General features: G+C 54.8%; 1 protein-coding gene and 1 long non-coding RNA gene across 7 annotated transcripts in view; one reads left to right on the top strand and one right to left on the bottom strand.

Moving 5' to 3' along the window:
• The window catches only part of MYT1 (myelin transcription factor 1), a 90,345-nt gene extending 80,075 nt beyond the window's left edge, over positions 1-10,270 (bottom strand). The window contains exon 1 of one of the 6 annotated variants that reach the window (XM_054541992.2): positions 10,201-10,270. Coding sequence is in view for 4 of the 6 variants with exons in the window: in XM_054541986.2 (XP_054397961.1) it covers positions 1,736-1,760 (25 nt within the window). In the remaining 2 variants the exon portion in view is untranslated. Of the gene's footprint in view, positions 1-1,735; positions 1,864-10,200 lie in introns of those variants that run through there. The other 5 variants (XM_054541986.2, XM_054541987.2, XM_054541988.2 and 2 more) reach the window with 5 other exon arrangements.
• A 7,825-nt stretch (positions 10,271-18,095) lies between these two features.
• On the top strand, positions 18,096-22,503 carry LOC129052299 (uncharacterized). The gene is made up of 3 exons (XR_008517278.1): positions 18,096-18,202; positions 20,660-20,739; positions 21,422-22,503. It is a non-coding gene; the product is annotated as an uncharacterized LOC129052299 (long non-coding RNA).
• The last annotated feature ends 5,037 nt before the right edge of the window (positions 22,504-27,540 follow it).

The following is a 27,540-nucleotide window of genomic DNA, read 5'->3' as shown; positions in this document are numbered from 1 at the left end:
CTAGAGCGCCCTGGGAGCTGCCACCGGGAGGTTAAAGTGCTATGAGCAGTTTCCGAAGATGAGTTTTGATGAGCAAAGGTTCGAACTCTTTAGCTGACCCCGTCAAGACAAAGGAGTCCAGGGGAAAGAGCGGGGCAGAAAAGCGGCCGCCGGCACGTTTCTCCGCTTCGGCTGCCGCCCTTCAGCCCCTGGGAGGGAGCCTGAGCGGTGGGTGGATCCGAAGTCTGATCAGCACTTCGGACAGCGCTCTCCCCCCAGAGCGCCTCAGTCTTTGTTCTCCGCACAGGGAAGCTTCTGAGTTCGCACCAGTATTCAGCTATCGCTAAACTCTGGGCTCCGGGCTGAGACAGAGAATTCCAAACCCCAACAGATCCCTGCTTGTAAGTGACAACAGCAAGATATAGTCTTAAACTTCTTTTCTTAGAGAGGGTGAAAATTTGTCAGGACTTTTTGAAATCATAAAATATTTTCTCTTCCATAACTGAGCATGTTGCACACTGTTCCTTTGGGTTTTATTTCATAAAAGTCTGTGGGAAGGTCACATGTGACTTTTTAATAATATGTTTGGAAAGATCCACCAGGAAATAACTCCTGTCTGACTGGCGGGTCCTCAGACTCCACACGGGGAGGGAAACGGGAGATTTGCAAAACCAAACTTACGCCGCAGCCGCACTCGCTGAGAAAGCGCTTTGTGTGAGTGGGGGAGCAGGCTTAATGATCGCTTAGCTGGTAAGATCATTTCAAATAAAGTGTAATTACTTGTGCAAATCTGCACACAGACATTCCAAGTGTCAGTTCATTTGCTTCATAAAAACTCTTTCAAGTAATTTTGGTCTAAACTTTCTGCATCTGTAATTGGCACCACCTTCTCCGGTGACCAGCTGGGGGTGAGGGTTTTCTTGTTTCCTTCTGAAAGCTTCCCCGCAGATGGGCGCCTGCCTTAATGCTGCAGACGACAATTAGGGCCGTTGTGTGAGGCCGAGATGGTGAGCATTAATATTGTATAGAACAGCTGAGGGCGGGGGTGCTGCCCCAGGCCGGCCCTGGCAGATGGAGCAAACAAAACCGGGATCCACTCTCCACCACACTCGGGGCTGACTTTGTGTTTCTGTCTCACACTCACGCAGACACTCACAAACATTTGGCATCCAGTTTGTGAGACCCTCACATACATATGCACACTCACACATGTGCACTCACACACACAGCAACTCGGAGTGTGATGAGGACGCAAGCAGCAGCGGCCCTGGCCAAAGCCCCTTAGCTACAGTTAAGTCCCAGGGGACATCTGTCGCACACAAATTCTCTCTGCCACCTTCTCACAGAGTCTCACAGAGCCTTGCTCCAGGCCAAGGGCTCCTGACACCCACCAGCTATATGGTCTGCTGGGCAGATCTGGGCAGGTAAATCAACAGAAAGAAGGCCCGGCTGGCCTCTGCACACACCCGGCCCACAGCCCTCCCACCTCCAACCTTCTGCAGGGCAGCGTTCACAGGGCTCTGTGCCGTCCGCACTTCTGCAAGCCACAGGATCCGCTAGAAGGGGAGGTGGCTGTTTCCCCAGGGACCCTGGCCATTGTTCAGGAGGGAGCATGTCTGTCGCCTCCTTGGCTGCCCAGAAAAGAGCACTGAGCTCTGATGGGGGGACACACACAGCTAATTAGTCCCTTTGGCATCTTCGCAGAAACTTGTGAACAGACCAGGGAGGGATGTGAGGGGCTGGGGGTGGTACGCACCCAGGAAGGTCCCGCAGAGCGTCATCCTGGCCAGGGGGTGCACCTTCTCTCTGGGAACACACGTCACTTCATGCTGGAAAAAGTTGCTGCACAAACTTGTGTCCCAGGGCCCTGGGGAGACCCCACTGCATCCAGCCAATCAAGACCAGGGAGCAGATAATCACAAATTGATGCCCCGGCTGCCTGCCAATGAGGCTCTCTTCTCCACACAATGGGCTCAGGCCCAGACAATCTCTCCCCCACCCCGCAGGGCCAGGGAAGGGGAGTGAGAGGAGACAGAGACACAGCCCTTCCCACACAGTAATGGACTCACAGCGAGTGAGGGGAGGGGGCCCTTCCTGAAGATGCATCCCTTCCCCCGCTTCCTCTAGACTAGGTCCAGCCTGAAACCTGGTGGGGAACAAGCCAGGATGGGTGAGTGGGGTAAGACTGGCTCCCCACAACCCAATCACTGCCTGTCGAGAGGGCAGGCCCCTGAGGGCCCTCAGCTGGTGTGGCTGACTCCCCACCACCAGGTCTCAGGCAGAAGCTATGGTGGGAGGTGCCAGGGGGAGGCAAACTGTAGAAGTCAAGACTCTCTTGACAACCTCAGGCCCTGCAGGCGGAGGGTGGGGTGTGCAGGAAGGAAAGGGCAGGGAGAGAGGGCTGCCCAGAAGGACCTGGACCTTCCAGCAGCTAGAGCTGCACCAGGGGCAGGGAGGGGCAGGGTGTGGGGATGGGAGTGAAGGCGGGCACCGCAGAGGCCTCTTCCAGAATGATTCCTAGTCCCTCGAACCGGGCCCACGACCTTTCACTGCCCACAGGGGCCCTTTGAAACGATGAACTTGGCCACACCATGGAGCCTGGCTGTCTCTGGGCTTCCCCTGATGCCGAGGGAAGCTCCCATCACCCCGGGCAGCTCAGGGTCACCTCCTGGTCCTCAGGTTCTGCAGGTGTCTGTCCCTGCAGGGGACAGGTGGAGGCCCAGGTGATGCTGGCTTATTTCTGCCAACACGTGGCCAAGTCCAGGCTAGTCTCTCCCATCCAGGGCAGCATTGAGGGGGAGGCCCGGAGTATGGAGGGTTCAAACCTTTGGAGGAGGCAGATATGGACTGACCCCTGATGAGCCCCTCCCAGCTGGGTGACCAAGAGCAAAATGTTTAACATTTACATCTTCAGTGAGGCCTATGGTGAGTGCCACTGGGCGGCAATAGACGGTAAAGGGTGTCCCAAGAGAAGTGACGAATTGCATTCGAGTTGGGACGCCCCCTCAGGAATGAATCGGGTTGCTGAGGGTCTGGATGTGGCAGGGACAGAGAGGCCACAGGAGACTCCAGGGCTGGCCAGAGCCATGAGGTGGGTGGCAGCACCCCCTGAGAGGGAGACGCTGAAGGAGGGCAGATTTGTGGGAGTTGCTGGCTCTGCTGGGATGTCTGAGTGCCTGTTAGTCACCAGGTGACACCGTCAACAAGGGTGACAGTACGGAGGCTGAGGCTCGGGGCAGAGATTAGGCTGGAAATAAATGGTGAGTCATCTTGTTTAGAGGAGAGAACAGCGAGGGGGTGAATGTGCTCAGAGGCTGGTGAGCGTGCAGGGGAAGCAGGAGGGAGCAGGTGGGTGCAGCGGGGACAAGTGGGAGGCCGAGAGGGGCAGGTAGGGGTGGGGAGACAGGTGGGGCAGGTGGGGCCAGGAGGGGCATATGGCAGTGGTGAGACAGGTGGAGCAAGCTGGGGGAGGGGAGGGGGTGGGGACAGGAAGGTAGAAGAGGGGCGGGGGCAGGTGGGGCAGGTGGTGGCAGGGACCAGAGGGGCAGGTATAGGGGACACAGACAGTTGGGCACGTGGGGACAGGGGCAGGTTGGGCAGGTGGGGATGGGGCAGGTGGGGCAGGTGGTGGCAGGGACCAGAGGGGCAGGTGGGGGACATAGACAGTTGGACAGGTGGGGACAGGGGCAGATGGGGCAGGTGAAGACAGGGGCAGGTGGAGCAGGTGGGGATGGGGCAGGTGGAGACAAAGACAGGTGGGGACGGGGTAGGTGGGGCAGGTGAGGACAGGGGCAGATGGGGACATGAACAGGTGGGGACACGAACAGGTGGGGAAGGTTGAGGACAAGGACAGGTGGGGACAGGGGCAGGTGGGGGCAGATTGGGCACAGGGATGGGTGGGGCAGGTGGGGACAGGATGGGGACAGGGGCAGATGGGAAAGGTGGGGACAGGAGCAGGTGGGGACGGGGACAGGTGGGACAGGTGGGGACAGGGGCTCGTGGGGGCAGGTGGCCACAGCAGATGCTGTGTGGAAGAGTGGTTTTCCCCTCTGAGTTCTGCCTCTTCTCCTCATCCACAATGACATCTGTGCTTAGGGGAATTGACCTGGGGCAGATTGCCAAACCTTTCTGTGACTCAGTTTCCCAATCTATCAAACGAGGGCAAGAGAAATGTCAGAAAGTGCCAGCAGGGGTTGGTGCTGGTGCTGATCCATCCACCCGCCCACCACGGAGACACCCCTCGCAGTAGCCAGGGGGCCCCTCCCAACACCACAGCTATCAACTGCTGTTTGCAGTTCCAACTTGCTCCACCTGACTGGGACTCCCTACCCTTGGGGAAAATATGTTATTCGGATGGAGTTAATTAAGACTGATTATTTAAAGGAACAATGGTGAGAAATCCAGGAAAAGCTTGTGCTGCTGCCTTTCAGTAGAACCAAGCAGCCTGGTGATCCATCACGTGATGAATTGACTTGGACATGTTCAGAATCAGGAAAGACAGAGCCAGCGCTCCTCTCTGAAGGTCTGCTCGAGAAAGGCCCTCCAGCCCTCCACCCCAACTCAACACACGCTCAGGGGGCCAGCGCCAGGGGAACCTGGCCAGGCTGAGTCAGAACTCACCAAGTTGACCATGGATGCATTAGGGTTTGAGGGGCATTTGCCATAGGCCATGCGGCCCAGCCTCACCCCACAGCCGGGAGAGTCCAGCCCTGTGTGTGGGATGCAGCTCTGGCTATTGAAGGTGGAAATACCTCAGCCTCCCTCAGGGCTGCATGTAGCCACTGTACCTCTCTGCCCTCGACAGGAAGCCGGGCTGCAGCCGACCCAAGGTAAGCCCTCTGGACATCACCCACCATAGCTGGGTTCCCAGCACTCAGCGCCACCTGGGCTGAAGTTATGTGGAGCCAGAGCAGGGGTCCTGCCTGCTGGACACATCTCGGGCTCCAGAGGTCACAGGCTGCTGGTCATCGCTGTCTAGGCTGGCACTGGTTTCTGCTTTAGTAGGGCACCCAATACAGGTGCACCTATGAAGCCCCTCTGGTCTGCCCATATGGCTCCTCTGCCTGCTCTGCCCTGACGCGGGGCCATGACCTCGGAAGGCGGCATCCTAGGGGGTTGGCTGGGCTGTGCGGATGCTGAAACAGCAGAGTGACCTGTAGGACAGAAGCTGCTCAGAGGACCCAGGTCACCAGGCCCTCAAGCCTCTGAGGGGGCCAGCCCAAGGGTCCTAGGGATCTGTGCATCTCACAGCAGCCTCAGCAACAGCCCAGCCCAGGAGACAAAGGATGTAGGGACAGAGGAAAGACAGAGGAGAGACAGCTGAGGGCTGGGGGCACCGGAGGAGAAGGCAAGGTCACTGTGACTGCCGTGGCACCGGAGGACACAGCTCCCTGCATCAGGGGCAACCTAGGCCAGGCCTCAGGAAGAACTGGAAGCAGCTGCAGAGGGGCTTCCTTCCCATCCCCTGGAAGTCAGACTGGTGTCAACGCTCTGCGGAGCTCAGAGGGGCCTGCAGGGCAGGCGCAGCTGAACAAGGCTGCAAGCTCAGCCATGCGTGGTTTAGGGAAGCCAGGAGGCTCCATGCCGAGCCCAGGACGCTGCATCTGCCCAGCCCCATGGAGAGAGAGACATGAGCTCCTGACAGGGAGGCCTGACCAGGAAGGGGCGTTAGCTGAGGGTACAGCAAGAGTGAAGGCCGCAGGGCGAGAAACGGAAGCACATTCAATGAACAGCGGGACTGGGCTCAGAGGGAGGAGCTCAGAGTGAAGGGCTTGGAGAGTAAGAAGCTCAGGCTGAAGGCACTACCCTGGGCACTGGGCCCAGGAAGCTAAGAGCAGTATGAGAAAGTAGCCCCCCCCCCGCCCCCACCTCATGACCTGGCCACCCTGAGGCGGAGGAAAGTGAGGAGGAGAGACAGGTGCGCCCAGAGTGGACCAGGAGAACAGTGAGGGACAGCCCTGCCTGACTGTTCTAGGAGCAACCAAGAGGGTGAGGCAGGGGTGGAAACCCCCTGATGTCCTGGTCCTACCAGCACAGAACGATAGCTAAAGGCAAAAAGAAGCTGAACCAGTAGGAGAGATAAGAGGTGGAGACAAAGGCCAAAGAAAGAGGCAATGGCCAGGGAGGGGGTCCAGGGACCAGGGTCAAGGGGATTAAACACAGAGACGGATGCAGACAGGGGCAGGAAAGGAGACAAAGGATGTGGGGAAAGAGGTGACACAAAGGCAGAGAGGTGAGGCAGAAACCAGGCCGGCTCAGACAAACAGATGGACAGAGAGGTGAGGAACACAGAGAAAGAGGAGAACACAGACTGGCCGACCACCAGGGTGCCCAGGAACCAGCTCAGGGACAGCAGGAAAAGGGAGCAGCCGGTGGGGCACCCTGACTGTCCCTGTCATCGCCTTCCACCCTGCAGGGGTCACACCACATCTGCATGTGCATGTGCGTGTGTGTGCCTGAGTGTGTGCACACACACGTGTGAGGACAGAGGGCCCAGCACCTTGCCCTGCTTCAGGCTCTGTTTAAATGGCTTTGGAATTGTGCTCCCAGAACAGATGGCCTCGGAGATAAAGCTACCGGGTGCCTGGACAGAGAGCGAGGCTGCGGGCGGTTGCCATGGCAGGCTGGACTGGTGAAGATCGCTCATTAGCAGACAGAGCAGGGCTCACAAATGTCAAGATGGGCTCATGGGGAGGGGCACCCCCAGCAGAGCCCCGGGAGGGAAAGACTCTGGACTGAATGTCTGGGTCCTACATTCCCAAGAATGAAGCTTGGTGGAGCGGGTAGGCACTGGCCAGCTGCTGACTGATGTCCAAGGATGACAGCCACGCTGGCCTGGCTATATTGGGAGAAACACCCCTCCCGTCTCTGTCCCAAGATGCCCAAGCTGGAGCCTGAGACACACTGACCCTGGGATGGTTCCAGCCATGCCCCACACTGGAGATTAAGAGCCAGTTCAAGGCCAACACCACACTCTGGGATGACAAGATAGCTTCCTGAGCGAGGGAGCCCCCATCCTCACATGCGGCACTCTGGGGAGGGGTGGGAGCCGACCACAGGGGCTTTACAGCCTGTGCCCAAGGCCCTCCCATCCCAGCTGGGAGCCCAGAGACGGAAGGGGCAGCTGGAGCCCTGGACAGGGTCTAGGAGACAGATCCTAGAGCCAGATCCCCCACCATTCCAACAAGCACACCCTGAGCACCTCCATGGCCAAACCCCACTGAGGAAACCAGGCTGGATGTCCCCACTGCCACTCAAGCCATGGGTCCAGCCCCTGAGGAAGAGGAACGAGGATGCTCCCATTGGTGCCGGGCACGGGGCAGCTTCATCCTTGAGTCCCCTGAGGGTCCACAGTGTTGTTCCCAACTTGTAGGTGGGCTCAGAAGGGTCAAGGGCCCGCAGCTCCCAGACAAATCTGGGACTGACACCCTGGACCGTCTGGCACCAAAGGCTGGATCTGAGCCAAAGGAGGGCCTCACTGGTGCCTTCCTCAAATGAGAGCTCAGGAGGGACAGACCCAGGGCCAGAGGGGTCCCCTGCTAGGCTTCAAAGGGAGGCAGAGCCAGGACAGGAGGTTTCTGCCCTGGAGTGAGCAGGAGGCATGCGGAGGTCCAGGAGCAAAGCCGGGGTACACGGCGTGGGGTCCAGGAGCAGAGCCAGGTACACGGCGTGGGGTCCAGGAGCAGAGCCAGGTCACACAGTGTTGGGGCAGCTGGATGGTAGAGGGGACCCTGGGCAGGTGCCTAAAGGGCACACCCACCAGGACAACAGGGAACACAGGCCATGGAGCCTGGAAGGCCTTGGGCCTGGTCAGCCTGGGATTGCCCAACTAGCCCATGTGCCTGCACCCGGCCAGGAGCTCTGCCTGGAGCCCCAGAACCTTCCCTGGGACCCCAGCCTAATATACCCTCCAGATAACCCCACCTTCCCAGGCCAGAGCAGCGTGGGCCCTCCAAATCCAAGAGCCCTGGGAGGCCCCTCCATCCCCACCACACACAACAGACCCTACACACACCCCACACATGCACAGACACACAGACATACAGACATACACACCATATACACACTACACACACATACACACATACCACATACACACAACAGACCCCACACACACCCCCCACACATGCAGGCACACACACAACACACACAGACATACACACCATGTAGACACCACACACAGACACACAAACACACACACCACATACATCAAACAGACCCCACAGACCCACAGACACACACACACACCACACACAGACATACACACCATATACACACCACACACACACAGACACACACATACACACACCACATACATCAAACAGACCCCACAGACCCACAGACACACACACACGCCACACACAGACATACACACCATATACACACCACACACACACAGACACACACATACACACACCACATACATCAAACAGACCCCACAGACCCACAGACACACACACCACACACACACATACACACCATATACATACCACACACACACAGACACACAAATACACGCACACCTCAAACACACCACACACATACACACAACACAAACACACATACACACCATATACACATCACACACATATACATAGACACACAAACACACTACATAAACACACACACCGCACATACACGCATGCAGTGTGTGTGCAGTGGATGTGCACAGACCCGCCGGGATGACACCGCCTCCTCTGCCAGCACACACACGCCATCAGTTCCTCCTTACACGAGGCCACAAGCCCCGCACAGCCCAGTTATGACCAGGAACTGAGGCTCAGACAGCGACTAAACCGAGCAAGGTGTGAGCCCCAAGGAGGCGGCACAGCAAGGACACCCCAGAGTTCCCGAACACCACAGCTCACCTCCCCCCACGAATGCAGGAGCAAGGTGTGAGCCCCAAGGAGGCGACAGGGGAGCGCAGCCATGTTCCAAGCGGCCATTGTCCCACCACTTGTGCCAAGAGCTGCTGGCCCTCCCGGGCGTGGGTTTGCCGGCCCCGCCCCAACACTTCAGCTGCAAGGGCACCTGTATGCAAATGCCACCAAAGGCGCAGGGGAAGGGGGCTGCCCAGGCCAGAGCATACAGGGTGCTGGGAGAAGGGCAGAGGAGGTGACCTGGGGTGACAGCTGTTGGAAGGGGGGGCACAGGCCCCCCCCCACCCCAAGGGATAAGCAAGATCATGAGAGGAGGGGTGTGAGCCCCACCCTGAGCCTGGGAGCCTGAGGCACTGGCTCTAAAGAAGGGGCTGTCAGGCTGGGCGCGGTGGCTCACGCCTGTAATCACAGCACTTTGGGAGGCGGAGGCGGATGGATCACGAGGTCAGGAGTTCAAGACCATCCTGGCAAACATGGTGAAACCCTGTATCTACTAATAATATAAAAATTAGGACATGGCAGTGTGCATCTGTAGTCCCACCTACTTGGGAGGCTGAGACAGGAGAATTGCTTGAACCCGGGAGGCAGAGGCTGCAGTGAGACGAGATCCCGCCACTGCACTCCAGCCTGGGCGACAGAGTGAGACTCAATCTCAAAAAAAAAGAAAAAAAGAAAAAAGAAGATAGGACTGTCCCACCTGAGGAACAGGGTGCTTGGAGCACGGGCCTGCCTGGGCCCGGGCATATCAGTCACTGTATGAAGCAGGTGTGCCGACCCCTCCTCTCATCCAGCTGCAAAGTCTCCTTGGAAACCTTGCCTTGGACCCTCTGAGTCTGCAGGAAGCCTTCCCGCCTGGCAGTCCTGGCAGGAGGAAGTACCCTTACACACTGTGATGATTCCAGTGAATCATCACCGCGCCTCACAGGAAGACTGAATTTACTTGTTTTACAGGCTCAAAGAAATGATAGATCTTTTCTGAGGGCCATGACAGCATGGCTGAGTCAGGAACGGGGCCTCAGTGGGGCCATGTCACTGGTACACAAAGTCCCAGGCCCCAACCTGCAGCAGCCAACACAGACTTGGAGGCTCAAAGACCGCTAGATGTCCCACAACACCACATGAAGAACCGAAGGGCAAGAGCTTCCAACAGAGACACACATGACAGGCAATGTGTGCACACCAGGTACACAGGGGACCAAACACACATACACAAGCCCTGAGACCACACAAAGCCCGTGGGTCAGATTTAAGGTAGCTGAGACCCAGCTGGACCACCGAGATGTGTACCCATCCTGCACCCTTACTGCAGCCACAAGCTTGTCTTGGGCTCCCCTCAACCTACCTGACTGATGAGGACCAGAAACGTGGGAACATTCTGCCACCAGTTTCCAAATCACAGAAGATCCCAGACATTCCACTGGCTCCAAGTTAATGAAGCAGCTTGCAGACTCCTGCTACTCCACCGTCTGCCTTTGTGCAAATGTGTTCATCAGCCCCATGCTTGCAATAAGCTGATCTCTTCTAGTGCCACACAAAAGCCAGATGCAGATGGAAACCTGCAGGAGGGAGACTTGCCTGTAATTTGTGCTTTTAGGTTGAAATTGCCACCCCTGTTTCTGACCTCAGTGCCTCTGACCCGGGCCTGGAAAGGTGAGGAGTGGGAACCTCCTGGCAGCCAAGAGCATCTTGTGGACAAAGGAGACAGGGGAACGCAGGAGCCAAACGCACACCCACACTTTGTCCTGAGGTTGGAGGGCTGCTGGGGAGGGCTGTGTACCTCTGGAAGATACAAAGGATACACAGCCGACGTTCTCTTCTGAACCCATCCTCTGCCCAGGACAACTTGACCTGGGCACTCCTGATGCCACCACTGAGAACCTTGAGGACCTCGTGCTCCTCTGCGCCCCGCTCCCTGCCAGGAGCCCCCCAGGCCTCCTCCACACAGATACTCCTGTGTTTCAACACCCACAACAAGGCTGGTCCTGACTGACCTCCTCCAAGTCCCACTCATCTCAGGACCTTTGGACGGCCCTGACACAGCACTTAGCACCCTTGACTTTGCCAGAAAGCTCAAAGAGGTGAGCTCTCTCTTCCACTGGGATATAAGCTCCCCGAGAGTTCCTGGCACACTGACATTGCTCCTTAAATACCTGAATGGTCCAGCTAGTCTCCGGAGTTCTCCACAGGGAAGACCAAGTCACATCCTGATCAGGGCTCTCCAACACCACCCATGAAGGCCTGATCCCCACTCTTCTTGGTGCCTAGGCCCAGATGTCTAGACTGAGCTTTTCTCATCAAGCACCAGCCTCATGACCCTGTCCTTGCCTCTGTGCACCCAGCCTGGCCTAGTCCCTGCAGTTCCTGTACTGACACCCTCCCCTTCCCATAGCCAGACCCCTAGGTGTGCACCTCTTCTCTGAGAGGACACACTGATCATCCAGACACTCCAGTCTTAGGACCTCAGGACTAGTCCGCCCATCACTGACCACCAGCTTCTTCCCCTGGGTGCCCATAGGGGCAGAGAGGAAACTAGACCACTCTCCAAAGTAGCAGCGCCTCACCTAGGGAAAGCCTGTCCTTTCTCCATAGTCCTCCACTCCCACAACTTACCATGCACCAGTTCCCAGCATCTGCTTTAGGGCCCTCATCCCTCCAGTAACATGAGTAAAACTCCAATATCCTGGTCTACAGACCAGAAACCTGAGGCCCAGAGAAGAGCCAAGATTTGAACCCAGGTCTTCTGCCTCCAGAGAGCAGTTCATGTCCTCTTGTCTTCATAGCATCAAGGCAGCAACTTATAGACAGGGAGAAATGACAGTTTCACCCAGCATGGCCCCCACCCGAGGCAGACAGCAGAGCTGCAGAGGGGCTGTGTTTGCGTGTGCGTGTATGTGTGTGAACTTCCACGTGTGTACACTGTGTGCATGTGCATGCATCTCTGTGTACACATCTGTGTGTGCGTGCGCGCGTGCATCTCTGTGTACACATCTGTGTGTGCGTGCGCGCGTGCATCTCTGTGTACACATCTGTGTGTGCGTGCGCGCGTGCATCTCTGTGTACACATCTGTGTGTGCGTGCGCGCGTGCATCTCTGTGTACACATCTGTGTGTGCGTGCGCGCGTGCATCTCTGTGTACACATCTGTGTGTGCGTGTGCGCGTGCATCTCTGTGTACACAACTGTGTGTGCGTGTGCGTGTGCAACTGTGTACACATCTGTGTGTGTGTGCGCGCGTGCATCTCTGTGTACACACCTGTGTGCATGTGCCTGTCTGCTGTGTGGGCTATGCATGCACATTTCTGTGCACATGTCTGTGTACAAATGTACATGCCTGTATGTGTGCATGCACATCTATGAATGCACCATCACACACCATTCCTGTCCCCATGAAGGGGACTAGGGCTGAGGAAGCACAAGAGCTTCAGGTCTAGCCCCTCACCTAGGAGAGAGCCCTCTAGACCAACCCCCATCAGCTGCCATCTAGGGAGTTGAGTCAAGGTGGAGCCCCTCACCCCGCTGGTCTCCACCTCCTTCTCAACCCAGGGTCCATGATGCTGCCCTACAACCCCCTCCTCAAACCAAGAAGGCTTCCTCAAAGTGGGCTGTATGCAATCCTCAGACTCCAAGGTCCCGGCTCCCTCGGGCCTTCGCAGGGGCTCCAGCAGGGACACCCTCACTTTGACCGTGATAAGGGGGAAGTCTCAGGTCAAGGGTCCTTCCTCAGAGGCCTGCCTGGGCCCCTTGGCTGGTTGGAATTCTCCACGCTGCACCCGTGAGCTGTGTCTGTGGATGCTTTCCGTGCCTGGCCAGTACCATCACTGAGTGTCTCAACCACAAGCTGCCTGCAGTTATTTTGCCTTCTGCAAATGATGATCCAAAGTGTCTTTATATCTCTGCCTCTATTTGGTGGTTTTCCACATTTAGCCTGCCATGTGGGGCCATTATATAGGAAATTGCTTCATCAAGAAGTGAATACCTGTAATGGGAACAGCACACGTCAGAGAGAGAACGTCCTGGCCATTAAGCACTGTTCCGGCAGCCACCTTCCTCTCATTTCATCCTGTGTTTGTGTAGAAGCCCTTAGCGGATCTGGGGAGGTAGGGGACAAGAAGTAGCCCCTTCTTTGGGGAGCCCCCCAGGAAGGCTGGCACAAAGGGTCAGACAAGAGGTTTTGATTAAGCTGAATGTCTTCAAGTTGAAGGGTCACCTGAGATCTGAAACAGAGGTCCCCCGAGGTGGGGGGTGTCTGATACTTTCTACTTTGAGCTGCCAGTGACACAGCTTGTAGTCCACAGCAACTGTGTGGTGGCCCCATGGTTTCCAATGCAATGTTACTTGAGGTTGTGAGATCTCCAAGTTTGAAGCCTGCTACTTTGTAGTAAGCACTTGGGAAAGGAAAATAAATCTCAGGACCCCAAAATCACTAAGCCAAAGTACGTCAGGCCAACCTGCCTCCCATTTTATTCCTGAATAAGATAGCGACAAGGATTGTGTGGAAGGCTACATCCTCCCTCACAATTTCCCCACAAAGAAACTCCTCTTGGGCTTCAAGATCTTTGCCCTAAAACTGTTCTGCTGAATTTCACCCTGGCAACGTAAATGGATAGCTTCCCTTCACAGGTGCGGGACAATGGACGGGCAGAACTCATCAAAGTCATCCCACTGCCCACCTGAGACAAATGCACATCTGATGGCTTCCTCTGCCCTACTGCTTATGTAAAAATGCAGATTCACTGAGTCAGCCTAAGGCATAAGTGACTATTTCTCTACCCCCCTCTCACATGTAAATTGTGTGTTCAGTGAAACACTGATCAAAGACCCAAAAGAATGCAGCTGTTTGTGTCTTATCTACCTATGACCTGGAAGCCCACACTTTGAGTTGTCCTGCCTTTCCAGACCAAACCAATGTACATCTTGTACATATTGACTGATGTACAATGTAGATATTGATTGATGTCTCATGTCACCCTTCAAATGTATAAAACCAGGCTGTGTCCCGACCACCTCGGGCACATGTCGCCAGGACCTCCTGAGGCCGCGTCACGGGCCATGGTCACCGTATTTGATTCAGGATAAACCTCTTCAAATACTTTACAAAGTTTGACTCTTTTCGTGGACACCCTTGGCTTCCCCTCCTCCAGGGAGCCCCTGGGCCCAGACTTGTGCTGCTCAGCAAAGGCATAGAGCACAGACACCTTCGTGTGCTTGGGCCACCATGATGGGCCCACTGAAGGTTCCCTACATGGGTTAGGGTTAGGATCACAGGTGGAGCCACCCCTCCTTGCCCCCACTGACAGCACTCACTCCCTCCTGTGCCCCTAAGGCACCATCACTTCTGTATAAAGACTCAGCCTCTAATCAGCCTCTCTGTTCCACCTACTATCTCTTTCCCCAGGGTCGTCCCGCTAAGCCAGTCTCTGGGAAGCTTTCAGACCGGGTCACAGCCCTTCTCAGAGCTGTTCTGGCGACCCTTGTTGAAGCTGGAATTGCACAAGTACATGTCATCATCTGTTCAGTGTTCGGCCAAGGTGAGGAGCTGCATGGATCTGCCTTACCCGGTGCTGAGCCCAGGGCCTGCTCAGAGAAAGTGCCAGATACATGTGGACACATGCAAAAAAGACGTTGGTTAGGACTGCGGACACCCCACACACATCTGAGGGAGGCTGCGGCTGGTGGGGGCATCACAGAGGAGGCTCAGAAAACAGACCTTCTTTGAGAAGCTGGGGGAGTAGGGAGGGGCAAGGCCGGAAGACGGGGTCCCCGCACAAAGGGCTCCATCTGCAAAGTCAGCCCTGCACCTGCCCTGGTGCCCCATCCACGCAAGCAAGCACCTGGAGCTCTCCCCACAGAGCAGCCCAAGGGGCACCAGGGAGGGCCCAGGGTCTGCAGCACCCACGGGGCTACCTCCTTCACTACCAGGCAGAGAAGGTGGTGTGGCTCCAGCACTAGCTCAGAAGCAAGGCCTCACTGCCACCCCACACCTAGTGGGAGAGGCCCAGCCTCTCAGAAGCCTCCCACTGAAGAACAGCCCCCGGCCCCACCAAAGAGGGCCCTCACCAGAGCTGGGGGCTCCTGGAGGCCACAGGGCCAGAGGCTGGGCCGCTATCCTGGTCAGATCTCCCAGTCCACACTGGGTACCCTCACCCTCACTCAGGGTGAGCCTCCAACCAGCACCCATCCCTTCTCTCCTTAGAGCAGGCCCAGGCCTGGGGTCTTGGGGGGAAGTTGGCCCATTTCCCTGGGCCTGCCCCACCCTCCCAGTCCCAGGGCCCCTGTCTCTGGGTCTGTCCCCTAGACTGCCCACCCTCCCCTCCTCAGATCCTTGAGAGAAGGAGAGACGGGGGCTGGATCTCTGGGAGAAAGGACAGAGCCAGCAGAGAAAGGCAGGGCCTAGGCACTCCCCACAGCAGCTGTCAGGTTCAGCGAGGGAGGTTGGGGGAGGGGGCATGAGTGTATTCAGCATCTGCCTGCAGCAGCCTGGCCACTAATTCTCCCTAATTGCTTTAAAGTTGTACTAATTGAACTGACTGAAAACAGAGTCTTGAGGGGCTGGGGAGGGTGTTGTCCGAGAAAACAGCAGCCCATCTCCCAACCCAAGAGATGCCCAAAGATGGCTGAAGTTCCTCAGCTGCCCAGGGCTTCAGCCAGGGTGGCTGTTTGTCCCCTGACCCCAGGCCCAGCCAAGCCCCCTCTCAGATTTAGGGTCAGGGCTGGTGGTCCAGCAAGAAGGGGCCAAGCTCAAACAAGGGCATGTCCAACCCCAAGATGGGACCCAGGAGGGGCTGCTCTGAGACAGGAAGGGCTGTCAGTCTCTCTTACACACGTGGAATCCACGGGCCTGCCAGTCCACTGACACACTCCACAAACACCAGCACCACCAGTGCTGACACTAGGGGTCCTGGGGGTAACAGCAGTGTGCACAGTGCTTGGTGCACCTGCTGCATCTCAACGTGATTACGCCACATCTGTTCCCCCACCAGCCAGGAGACCCAAAGAGCAGGCCTGGGCAGGACATGGAAGGAAACATTTAGGAAGGAGGAATGGGTATGAATGAATCCTTCCCCATTTAGTGTGCGGGCCTCCAAACCCTCTACTAGCAACAAGTCCATTATTTCCTTCTCAAGTACTCTCCTCCAACATGCATGCTGATTGTCCAAAAATGCTGGAGGCTTAGTCCAAAGGAGGGCCAGTCCTGCTCCCAAAGCCTGGTAGGGAGGAGCTGCAGGAGAGCCTCGTCATTCCACAGGCAGTGCTGCTGCCATTGCAACCACAAGGTGTCGCCATGGAACACCGGTCTTGTACAGTCCTGTTGGTCTTGCTGGTTTTGCAGCACCTTTGCTGCCCTGATCCCTGCAGGCTGCTGTAGGGCCTCGGGGACCATGACTGACCAGCTCGAGCATGGCAGAGGAAGGCAGAGGCTGAGAGCTTCTAGCATTCGTCCCACAGTGTTCAGAAGGCAGTCTCCCTAACCACAGGCCCACGCTGCACCTCAGTCTTCCCTTTCTCTAGAAATAAGGCCCCTGTGCAGGAGGGGCCCAGTGTCTTTTCCTCCCAGCTGACATCTGTCACGACACACACAATCCATTGGCAGGGTTCTAATAATGCTTGACCCCAAAAGTGAAGGGGCTGGTGGGACAGGCATGGTCTCTCTCCCACTGCAAGTATGTCCTCCTCCCAAGCTTATCACTGGATATTGCTGGATTCCCAGCATGGAGGGAGGCTTCAAAGGAATGTCAGGAGAGGCTCTGCCCAGAGGAAGTGCTCAGCTAATTTCACTGTACTGAAGAAGCCAAGAGCGGACCCCAGAAGATGACTCGGTTCCTCTCAAATAGATTAAAAACCAAGGGCTGGGCCCTCTCACCATCCCTGGGCTCCTAGGGACCTAAGGGACAGAGAAGGGCCCCCAAATATTCCTCTCCCTCTCACCTCACTTCCATGTAGAAAATCTAGGCTGACCCAGGCAGAAAGTCAATTCTGAGCTCAGACTCCCGGACACCTGCTTTGCCACTGCACCTTCAATGCCCCCAGTAAGTACCCCAACACCCAAAAATACCCCAAAATGCTGCCTATGCTGCCTATGATCACATCCAGACACAGTGCACACCACACACATACAACACATGAGCACATGTGTTCACATACAAAAGCACATGCAGCCACTGCAACTCAATACCCCCCACAAGCCGGATGTCCAGGTCTGTGACTGACCTCAGAAGAGAAGCAGGAGAGCAGGAGAGCGCTGAGCACACGCCAGGCAGACTCATTCAGCTGAAGACAAGGGCCTCAGCTCTGCTACCACATTCTCTCCAGAGCTAGCAGGGACCCCCATCAGACTCAGTCTGAGGCCTCTGTGCACATACACTTACACTCACCACTCACACACATATGTTCATGAAAGCACATGTGTAGCATATGCACACACAAACAAATCACTTGAACACATGCACACACACGCATTACTTACACGTACACAACACACACACATTCACTTTTACACATATGCACATGCTGACATATACACATGTACACAGTGTGCATGTACACGCATGAACATAGCTATATGCACACATGCATGTGCACATATATACGTGCACCCCCCTCACGTGCACACACATGCACATATACACGTGTGAACACACTGTCCACATGCATATACACATGTGAGTACATGCACATATATACATGCACCCCTCACATGTCCACAGACATGCACACACATGCACATATACACGTGTGAACACACTGCCCACATGGATATACATGCACATATATACACACCCCTCACATGTGCACACACATGCACACATACACACTGCTTATGTGCACATATACACTTGCATATGCACAAAAACCTACATGTACACACGTGCATATACCATTTACACATACACACATGCACACATGTACATATACATTAGCGTACCTGCATGAGCATATACATGTCACTCACATATGCACATGTTTACACATACATACTTTTGTGCATGTGTGTACGTGCAGACACCATTAACATGTAGATGTGCATGTACACTCACCTAAACATGCCTGCACTCACAGCATTCTCACTAACACACATGTCCGCTAACGCTGATGTCTGCAAAGTGGGTGCTACAGAGCACACACCCTAAGACTCTGGTCCCCACCCACCTGGGGGCCTGTTAGCTCATAGCAGGGCAGGTGTCACAGTAACTGGATACAGGGTGGAACTTCCTTCCATCCAGAGGATCTCCCAGCTCAGGCTCATTCTGGAGCCAGCTCTGCAGGGGGAACATGGGGGGAGGGGACTCACACCATGACCTGTGTGGAGGTGGCCATGGTCGGGTGAACCAATGAACCAACGTATGAGTAAGTGTAAGCCCTGTCTCAGTGCTCTGTGAGGTAGCGGTGAGCGAGGAGCCACACTGAACCCAGCAAACAAGCGGCAGGAGTTGAATATTCGGAACACGCTCCCTCTTGAGGAAAGGAAGGACCCTCAGGAACACTGGCTTAAGTTTTATGTAATCCCTGGTCGAGGAGAGAGAGGAGTGGGGAGACCTCTGGGCATGCTGAGTGGGGCTGGGATAAACGCAGGAAAAGAGGGAGGCGAGGATCCCCAGGGGCCGTGAGGTTTGGGAGCCAGAGAAAAGAGTGGTCAGGAGAGCCCAGCAGGGGCATTGTTCAGGGCCTCAAACACTAGGATGCTGGACAGTCAGGGCTGGCCATGGTCAGCAGCAGAACAGAGCCTAGCCTGGGCAGGCACACCTACCAAAGCCTGGGCAGACTGGAGAGGGGGCCTACCTGCCAGGAGTCAAGCCAGGCAGCTGGGTGGGGGAACAGTTGCAGAGGGATGCCCTAGAAACAGTAGGATTTGGGAAGTGGGAAGGCAGGAGCAAGGAGAGGTAGGTGGATAATGAGCTGATTGGCAAATGAGTAAACAGCAATTGCCTGATGAAAAGTGTTTATGGAGCAATTAGCAGCTGTGCCATAAATAAAAGTTTAACTGTGTTTATTATAAACTTGTTGAGCCACAGGAAACAGCTCTCCGCGAGTGAGCCAGCCTTTAGTGCTCTATTTACTCCATGAGCCGTATTTGGCGATGCATGAATAAGCTTCCTCTCAGCATCCGTTCAATTCAGATCTTCATCCCTCTCCCGACCCCTCCCTCGGCACACACGGCCTCTCCTGCCCAAGCTCTCACCCCCACGGTGGCATGGCACAAGCACCTGTCCTCACCTGGGCTTCAGGTTCCTGGAAGTACCAACCCGTTCCAGCCCCTGAGGCTCTCCCACCCTTCTCCCTGGCCGCTTTTCCTACAGAATTCTTCCTGGAATCCTCAAAGCCCTCCCTCTGCCCAGCCCACTACCCCAACTCACTCTCTTCACCACCTAGAAATCGACCCTTTTCAGCACGCTGCGTCCTCATCCTATCTCCCATCATCTTTTGTTGTTTAATTTTTAAGCATGAAAATATTCAAACACTCATTCAAAACACACTATCAGACAGACAATGAAGAATGCTTGTCCTGTGCCCTCCTCCCCAGCGGGACACCTCTGAAATTGGTTTGTATCATCCTCTGCATGTTTTCACAGTTTTTGTATCTACACACACATCCAAGAACAACACATACCATTTTTTTTCAGTTTACGTTGATGTGATCATACAGAACAAAACCCTTTACAACTTGCTTTTATAGCTCGACGTTTTTTAAAGAGATGGAGTCTCGCTCTGTCACCCAGGCTGGAGTGCAGTGACACAGACATAGCTCACTGCAGCCTCGACCTCCCAGACTCAAGCAATCCTCCTGCCTCAGCCTCCCAAGTAGCTGGGACTAAATCCAGACACGTGCCCTGTGCCCTACCAGCTTCAGCCTTATTTTTTTTTTTTTTTTTTTTTTTTGAGACGAAGTCTCGCTCTGTTACCCAGGCTAGAGTGCAGTGGCATGATCTCGGCTCACGGCAAGCTCTGCCTCCCAGGTTCACACCATTCTCCTGCCTCAGCCTCATGAGTAGCTGGGACTACAGGCGCCTGCCACCATACCCAGCTAATTTTTTGTATTTTTAGTAGAGACGGAGGTTTCACCGTGTTAGCCAGGATGGTCTCCATCTCCTGACCTCGTGATGGGCCCGCCTCTGCCTCCCAAAGTGCTGGGATTACAGGCGTGAGCCACTGCGCCCGGCCTCAGCCTTATTCTTAAGGTTTATTCAAGTTGACTGATTTTAATCCCTGTGTAGTATTACCGTCAATGAATAATCAGCTATGGCTCCTCTCCTTCCTTCAGCTATAACCCTTTGCACCTGCTCCAGAGCCACCTGTCCTGCAGTCTCTCCACCTGCAGCACCTTCCCTGGCCTCCTCCTGGGACCCGGGACCTTCCCTGCAGCAGCTTCACACACTTTAAGGGGGAGGGGGCATAGCTGATTATTCATTGGAGGTAATCTATGCAGGGATGAAAACACTTCTTACACACACTTTTTAAATGCTTCTAATGCTTTTAGAGTTCCTTTTCATCATAGAAGAAATAGGGTAGCGTTGCCAACTTGGAAAACAGAGGAGAGGAAAGCACCTCTCAGGGCCTGGGCCGGTTCCACACAACTGTGTCTCGCCCCACAGCGAAGGCAACTACGTGGGGCCGGTGAGCCGTTCATGTTTGTGCTGCCTCTCCCACCAGCCAGGGGTGCCTGGAGGTCTCTCTCTCTCCGGGACACGCAGAGGTGGAGAGGGAGGAGGAGGGGGAGACAAGAGGAGACGGAGCAGAGAGCTCTCCAGAACTTGGCTGTGATGGGGTCGAGGCTGAGAGAGCCTTTGGTTTGTTTTTTAACAACAGACTCCTGAGTGTGTCTTAAGTCCAAAGAGCAGGACTCCGTGAAGGAAAGAGGGAAGAGCTGCAGCGGGGAAGCTGAACAGGTAGGAGTGGGGCTGGTACTGCCCCCAGCCAAGCCACGAGGCCTCCAGGCCTCATGCCTCTTGCCTTGGCCTCCCACCTGCTCCCTTCATCTGGGAAGACGTTCCCTGTCTCCTTTCCACCTTGCACCAACCCATTCACACACCCCAGAGCCCCTTAGTCACTCTCACTTTCTTCCTTCCTCTTCCAGGGCAGCTGTCTGCCCACACCCCTGCTGTCAGCCTGTGAGCTCAGGGACTGACTCTGCTTCTGAGTACATAAAACCTCCAGTCCCAAGTGGCTACCTGGTCCACAGGCGCACCCACCTTCCCCCTCAGCATGGATTTTCTGTGGGGCCTGAGGTGGGGACAGTCTCAGGTGTGGGGAGAGCCACTGCCTTGAAATCCAGCTAGCACCCGGGCCCAGCCTGTGAGTCACAGGTGGGCCCCCAGCCCTGGGTCAGAGGGTGGCTAGTCATGGCGCCCACCCGGCCTGAGAACGGTGGCAGAAAGGTGAGCTGCCCCTTTAATTTCTTCCCAGGCAAAGCCTCCAGACAACAAGAACAACATTTTAATTTAAATTCTGATTCCAAATTCATTCACAGAGCAGCTCTGAGCGGGGATTTCATTAAAGGCTTTAACACGTTTTATAGGACTTGTCACATCAGGGAAGGTGATGGAGCAAATGCATTTTCTCTGCTTCCAGGATTTTAACAACGGCTTGAAGAAACAAACTTACCATGAAAATGCAGGGCAGTCCAGCCTTGTGCAGACAAAGGAGAAATGAGCATCACTCCGGCAAATAGTGCTGGCGACGTTCTCTCCCTCCCTCCACCAAGGAAAACAAAAGAAGGGCAAGGCCCAGAGTCGACAGAGGCTTCTTCCCTGGGTCAGAGAAACCCGAGGTCTCGGGGCCCAAATCCCAGCGCTGCCTGGAGGAAAGGACCCAGCACCTCCCAGCGAAGGCCTCTGTCCGCAGCTCCCTTAGTCTGGGGCAGGGAAATCTGTCTGCACCTTGGCTTGGCTTCCTTCCCTGGGCCCTGGGGGACAACTGCCTATCCGCTTTCCCCCTCAGGAACAGGGACACATTAGCAAGGAGACCAGTGTGTCCCAGTTGGCCCAGATTGTGCTGGTTTTAAAACGGAGAGTCCTGGAAACCCCTTCACCTGGGCACACCAGGATGGTGGAGCACAGGGCAGGACGAGCAGCAGGTCAGCCCTGGGGCCCACTGCTGCCGGAGGCTTCCTGGTCACTGTCTGTTCCCAAGCACCTGAACTTAACCCTAACCCTACCCCTAACCCAAATTCAACTCACCACTGGCAGAACTGTCCTCTGTCCTGGACTACCTCCGCCCTGGCCAGGGTGCTCAAGGCCCTGTTGGTGGTCGAGGGGTTCCTATGGATCCCGGACCCCGGCCTGGGCCTCATCGGAGCCCACCTGAGCCTCTGACCACCATCTCTCTCTGCTCTGCTGTCAAGGATAGCCCCCCGCAGCCCCCCACCCACCTTCTGCCAGGTACCTCAAGAGAAACATGGATGGCCCCCCTGGGCTCCCTACCGCGGGCACAGGGCTGTGGAGGCCACTCCCTCTGAACGCCACACCCCACACTGCACATGCCCTGCCCGCTCCCCCAACAGCAGAGTTCCTGCAGGACGATGGCCAAGCCTCTCTCACTGGGCGAGCTGCTCCCTCTCCACGGGGGCCCCAGCTGCCCAGGTACAGAATCTCTAACAGTCAGAGCAAGTGTTTAGGGAACCATCAAAACAGGACACCAAAAACAATTGTTTTAAGAATTTGGCTTTTTTTTTTTAAGTGTCTAAGTTGACCTCAGGAAAATCTGCAATGTTTTAGACTTTCTTATACTGATTTTATGATTTAATACTGTTTTAATGCTTAAAGATTTTATGTCAGGAAGCATCATAATGGCTGGGCATAGTGGCTCACGCCTGTAATCCCAGAACTTTGGGAGGCTGAGGCGGGCCGATCACAAGGTCAGGAGATCGAGACCATCCTGGCTAACCCGGTGAAACACTGTCTCTACTAAAAATATAAAAAAAATTAGCCAGCCGCGACGGCAGGCGCCTGTAGTCCCAGCTACTCAGGAGGCTGAGGCAGGATAATGGCGTGAACCTGGGAGGCAGAGTTTGCAGTAAGCCGAGATTGCACCACTGCACTCCAGCCTGGGCAACAGAGTGAGAATCTGTCTCAAAAAGAAAAAAAAAAAAAGCAGCATCATAACTTTTTGGCAGGGGCTCAACATATGTGCTCAGTTCCTGTGCCGCAAGAACAGGTGAGCGTAGGACGGCGCGTGTGGCTCAGCACGCATCTCTCCGCTGTCCTTATGAGATAATGAGGCCTCTGCCCACCCAATAGAGGGTGAATTCCCCAAAAGTGGAGACAGGCTGGCCTTCATGTCTGTGAGACTTCCCAGAGGCAGCAGCACAGCTTAGCAGAACGGAGCTTGAGGCCTGGAGTCAGCCAGTCCCGTGTTCGAATCCCAGCTCGGTGTGACCATGGGCAGGTTATTTAACCTTTCTGAAACCCAGTCTCCTCACTTAGAGGGCAGGGTTGTTGTGAGCAGTAAATGAGGTAGTGAAGGTCAAAACAGGGAGCATACATACAGTAGGTGCTCGTTAAAAGTGACCGCTAGTGTCTGATTCCTCATAGCCTTGTTCCAGGGCGTGGCAGGAGCAGGGCTTCACCTGCGTGCACTGGATGAATGAATGACAACAGCCTCCCCAGCCCTCCCCACCCCCGCAGACCCTGCCCCATCTATCCCAGCATCCCAGCATCACCTGACCCCCACCCTTACCCCAAAACACTGACACTGAGAGGTCCATAGAGCTCCCCATGGACAGCCCTGGGGTCACAAAGGCAGATCACAGCCTTGTCTAGAACAGCTTGTGGTTGGTTCATTCCACACTGGCCCTACCCTTTGCCCTCCACCAGGCCCAGACCTGAGCCCCCCAACACCCAACCGCACACTGCACCCCGGGGGCTGAGTCCAAGCGCCCTGGGGAGCTCCTGGAAGTGCCCATTCCCCAAGTCGGTTGCTGTTGGTTCAGTAATGGAGCCGCATCTGGCAGAGCTCATCCCAGCGTCCTGTGCTGCACCTGTCCAGCATCTGGCCCACCCTACTTTCCACCTCTGAGACCTGCAGGGCCACCTGCGGCTGCCTGACTCCGGGCTGCTGGGTGGGACTGGCCTGGAGGGAGCCAACTGGGAGTGGGTGTTTGTTTCCCCAACCCTCCCTGTAGGGCCTTGCACACCCAGGTCTCTGCTCCTGCAGGACCAGCTCCCTTGCAGCCTCCCTGTGTCCTCCGAGGCCTGAGGGGTCCCACCTAGCATTAGCCTTAGTGGTTTCTCTACATACCAACCACATCTTAGTCCCTTTATTCATCTCTCCTCAAATTTCCCAAGTTGAAGGTGACATCTGTCTCCTCCATGGATGCTAACTGACACCAATCACGACCTTGGTTCTTATACCAAAATAAAGCCTGGATAGATCTAAAAAGATTTAAAAGTTTTTAATTTAAATAGTACTAGAAGAAAGCATGGGGGACGGGCGATATTACGAAAAAGATTAATTACCTCATGTAATAAAAAGAAAATTCTCTATGGCAAAACTCCTTAAGCAAAGACAAAAGTCAAATAACAAACCAGGGGAGGTGGTGCCACACACCTGTGGACCCCGCTGCTTGAGAGGCTGAGATGGGAGGATCCCTTGAGCTCAGGAGTTTGAGATCAGCCTGGGCAACACAGTGAGACCTCTGTCTCTCAAAAGAAAATTTTTTAAGAAAAAAATGAAAAAAATATCTGCAAGTATGTAGGTGTAAGGTCCTTAATATGTAAATGCCCCGTACAAATCAATAAGACAAAATCCAACAATGCAATAAGAAAAATGGGTCAAGAGCCTGTCATCCCAGTATTCTGGGAGGCCGAGCCAGGCGGATCACTTGAGGTCAGGAGTTCCAGACCACCCTGGCCAATATGGCAAAACCTTGTCTCTACTAAAAATAGAAAAATTAGAGCCCAAGAGTTCGAGACCAGCCTGAGCAACATAATAAGGCCCTGTCTCTGTATTTTAAAAAATTAAAGATAATAAATTTTTAAAAAGAAAGAACGAGAGACTTCACAACACACACATTAGGAAGGCATGGGCAGCAAGACACTGCCACCACCACCGTGGTACAGCTCTGTGGAGGGCAGTGTGACAATAAGCCCTTCAAAGTTAAAACTTCAGACACCTGCTGCCTGGCACATCTACCTTCAGAAATCTGCCCTAAGATGTGCTCACCCACTGGGAGACGACTCATGTCCAAGGATGCCTTTGGCACCACTGTCTGTGAAAAAGAAAACGTTGAAAGCAACCTGGCTGTCCCTCAATCACGGCTAAATCGGTCAGGGACCACCGCACCATGGGCAAGGTGGCCCTAAAGATGCGGGACCTACCCAAGCCATGGTGTTTCATGCAAACGCACAGTGCAAATTCCCCCGACAACTGAGGGAGCGTGTGTGTTTGTGATGCGCAAAACCGAGGGAGCGTGTGTGTTTGTGACGCCCGTAACTGAGGGAGCGTGTATGTTTGTGACGCACAAAAGTGAGGGAGCGTGTTTGTCACACGCAATACTGAGGGAGCGAGCGTGTTTGTGACGCACAAAGCTGAGGGAGCGCGCGTGTTTGTGACGCACATAACTGAGGGAGCGCGCCTGTTTGTGACGCACAAAACTGAGGGAGCGTCTGTGTGACGCACAAAGCTGAGGGAGCGCGCGTGTTTGTGACGCACAAAACTGAGGGAGCGTCTGTGTGACACACATAACTGAGGGAGCGCGCGTGTTTGTGACGCACAAAACTGAGGGAGCGTCTGTGTGACGCACATAACTGAGGGAGCGCGCGTGTTTGTGACGCACATAACTGAGGGAGCGCGCGTGTTTGTGACGCACAACTGGGGGAGCGCGCGTTGGTGACGCACAAAACTGAGGGAGCGTGTTTGTCACACGCAATACTGAGGGAGCGAGCGTGTTTGTGACGCACAAAGCTGAGGGAGCGCGCGTGTTTGTGACACACAAAACTGAGGGAGCGTCTGTGTGACGCACATAACTGAGGGAGCGCGCGTGTTTGTGACGCACAAAGCTGAGGGAGCGCGCGTGTTTGTGACGCACAAAACAGAGAGCGCGCCTGTTTGTGACGGACAAAACTGAGGGAGCGCGCGTGTTTCTGAGGCACAAAACTGAGGCAGCGCGCGTTTGTGACGCACAAAACTGAGGAGGAGCCCGTGTTTGTGACGCACAAAACTGCGGGGACGCGCGTGTTTATGACAAACATAACTGGGGGCGCGCGTGTTTGTGACGCACATAACTGAGCGTGTTTGTGACGCACAAAACTGAGTGTGTTAGTGACACACAAAACTGAGGAATCGTGTTTGTAACGCACAAAACTGAGGGAGCGTGTGTGTTTGTGATGTCCATAACTGAGGGAGCGTGTGTGTTTGTGATGCACAAAACTGAGGGAGCGTGTGCGTTTGTGACGCACAAAACTGAGGAAGTGTGTGGTGCACAAAACTGAGGGAGCGTGTGCGTTTCTGATGTCCACAAATGAGGGAGAGTGTGTGTGATGCACGTAACTGAGGGAGCGTATGTGTGACGCACAAAACTGAGGAAGCGTGTTTGTGGCACAAAACTGAGGGAGCGTGTGTGTTTGTGACGCATAAAACTGAGGGAGCGTGTGTTTGTGATGCACGTAACTGACGGAGCGGGTTTGTGATACACGTAACTGAGGGGGCGTGTGTGTCTGTGATGCCCGTAACTGAGGGAGCATGTGTGTTTCTGAAGCCCAAAACTGAGGGAGCGTGTGTGTGTGTGTGCGATGCACAAAACTGAGCATGTGTGTTTGTGATGCACGAAACTGAGGGAGCGTGTGTGTTTGTGACACACAGAACTGAGGGAGTGTGTGTGTTTGTGATGCACGTAACTGAGGGAGCGTGTGTGTTTGTGATGCATGTAACTGAGGGGTCGTGTGTGTTTGTGATGCCCATAACTGAGGGAGCATGTGTGTTTGTGAAACACAAAACTGACGGAGCGTGTGTGTGTGTTTACGATGCACAAAACTGAGGGTGCATGTTTGCGATGCACAAAACTGAGGGAGCGTGTGTGTTTGTGATGCACTAAACTGAGGGAGCGTATGTGTTTGTGATGTACAAACCTGAGGAAGCGTGTGTTTGTGATGCACATAACTGAGGGAGCGTGTGTGTTTGTGATGCCCATAACTGAGGGAGCATGTGCGTTTGTGAGGCACAAAACTGAGGAAGTGTGTGATGCACAAAACTGAGGGAGTGTGTGCGTTTGTGATGTCCACAAATGAGGGAGCGTGTGTGTGACGCACGTAACTGAGGGAGCGTGTGTATGATGCACAAAACTGAGGAAGCGCGTTTGTGGCACAAAACTGAGGGAGCGTGTGTGTTTGTGACGCATAAAACTGAGGGAGCGTGTGTGTTTGTGATGCACGTAACTGACGGAGCGTGTTTGTGATACACGTAACTGAGGGGGCATGTGTGTCTGTGATGCCCGTAACTGAGGGAGCATGTGTGTTTCTGAAGCCCAAAACTGAGGGAGTGTGTGTGTGTGCGATGCACAAAACTGAGCGTGTGTGTTTGTGATGCACAAAACTGAGGGAGCGTGTGTGTTTGTGACGCACAGAACTGAGGGAGCGTGTGTGTTTGTGATGCCCATAACTGAGGGAGCATGTGTATTTGTGAAACACAAAACTGAAGGAGCGTGTGTGTGTGTTTACGATGCACAAAACTAAGGGTGCATGTTTGCGATGCAC

The sequence above is a fragment of the Pongo abelii genome, chromosome 21, assembly GCF_028885655.2.
Source record: "Pongo abelii isolate AG06213 chromosome 21, NHGRI_mPonAbe1-v2.0_pri, whole genome shotgun sequence".
Classification (NCBI taxonomy): domain Eukaryota; kingdom Metazoa; phylum Chordata; class Mammalia; order Primates; family Hominidae; genus Pongo; species Pongo abelii.
This window is presented reverse-complemented; position numbering and strand designations above follow the sequence as displayed.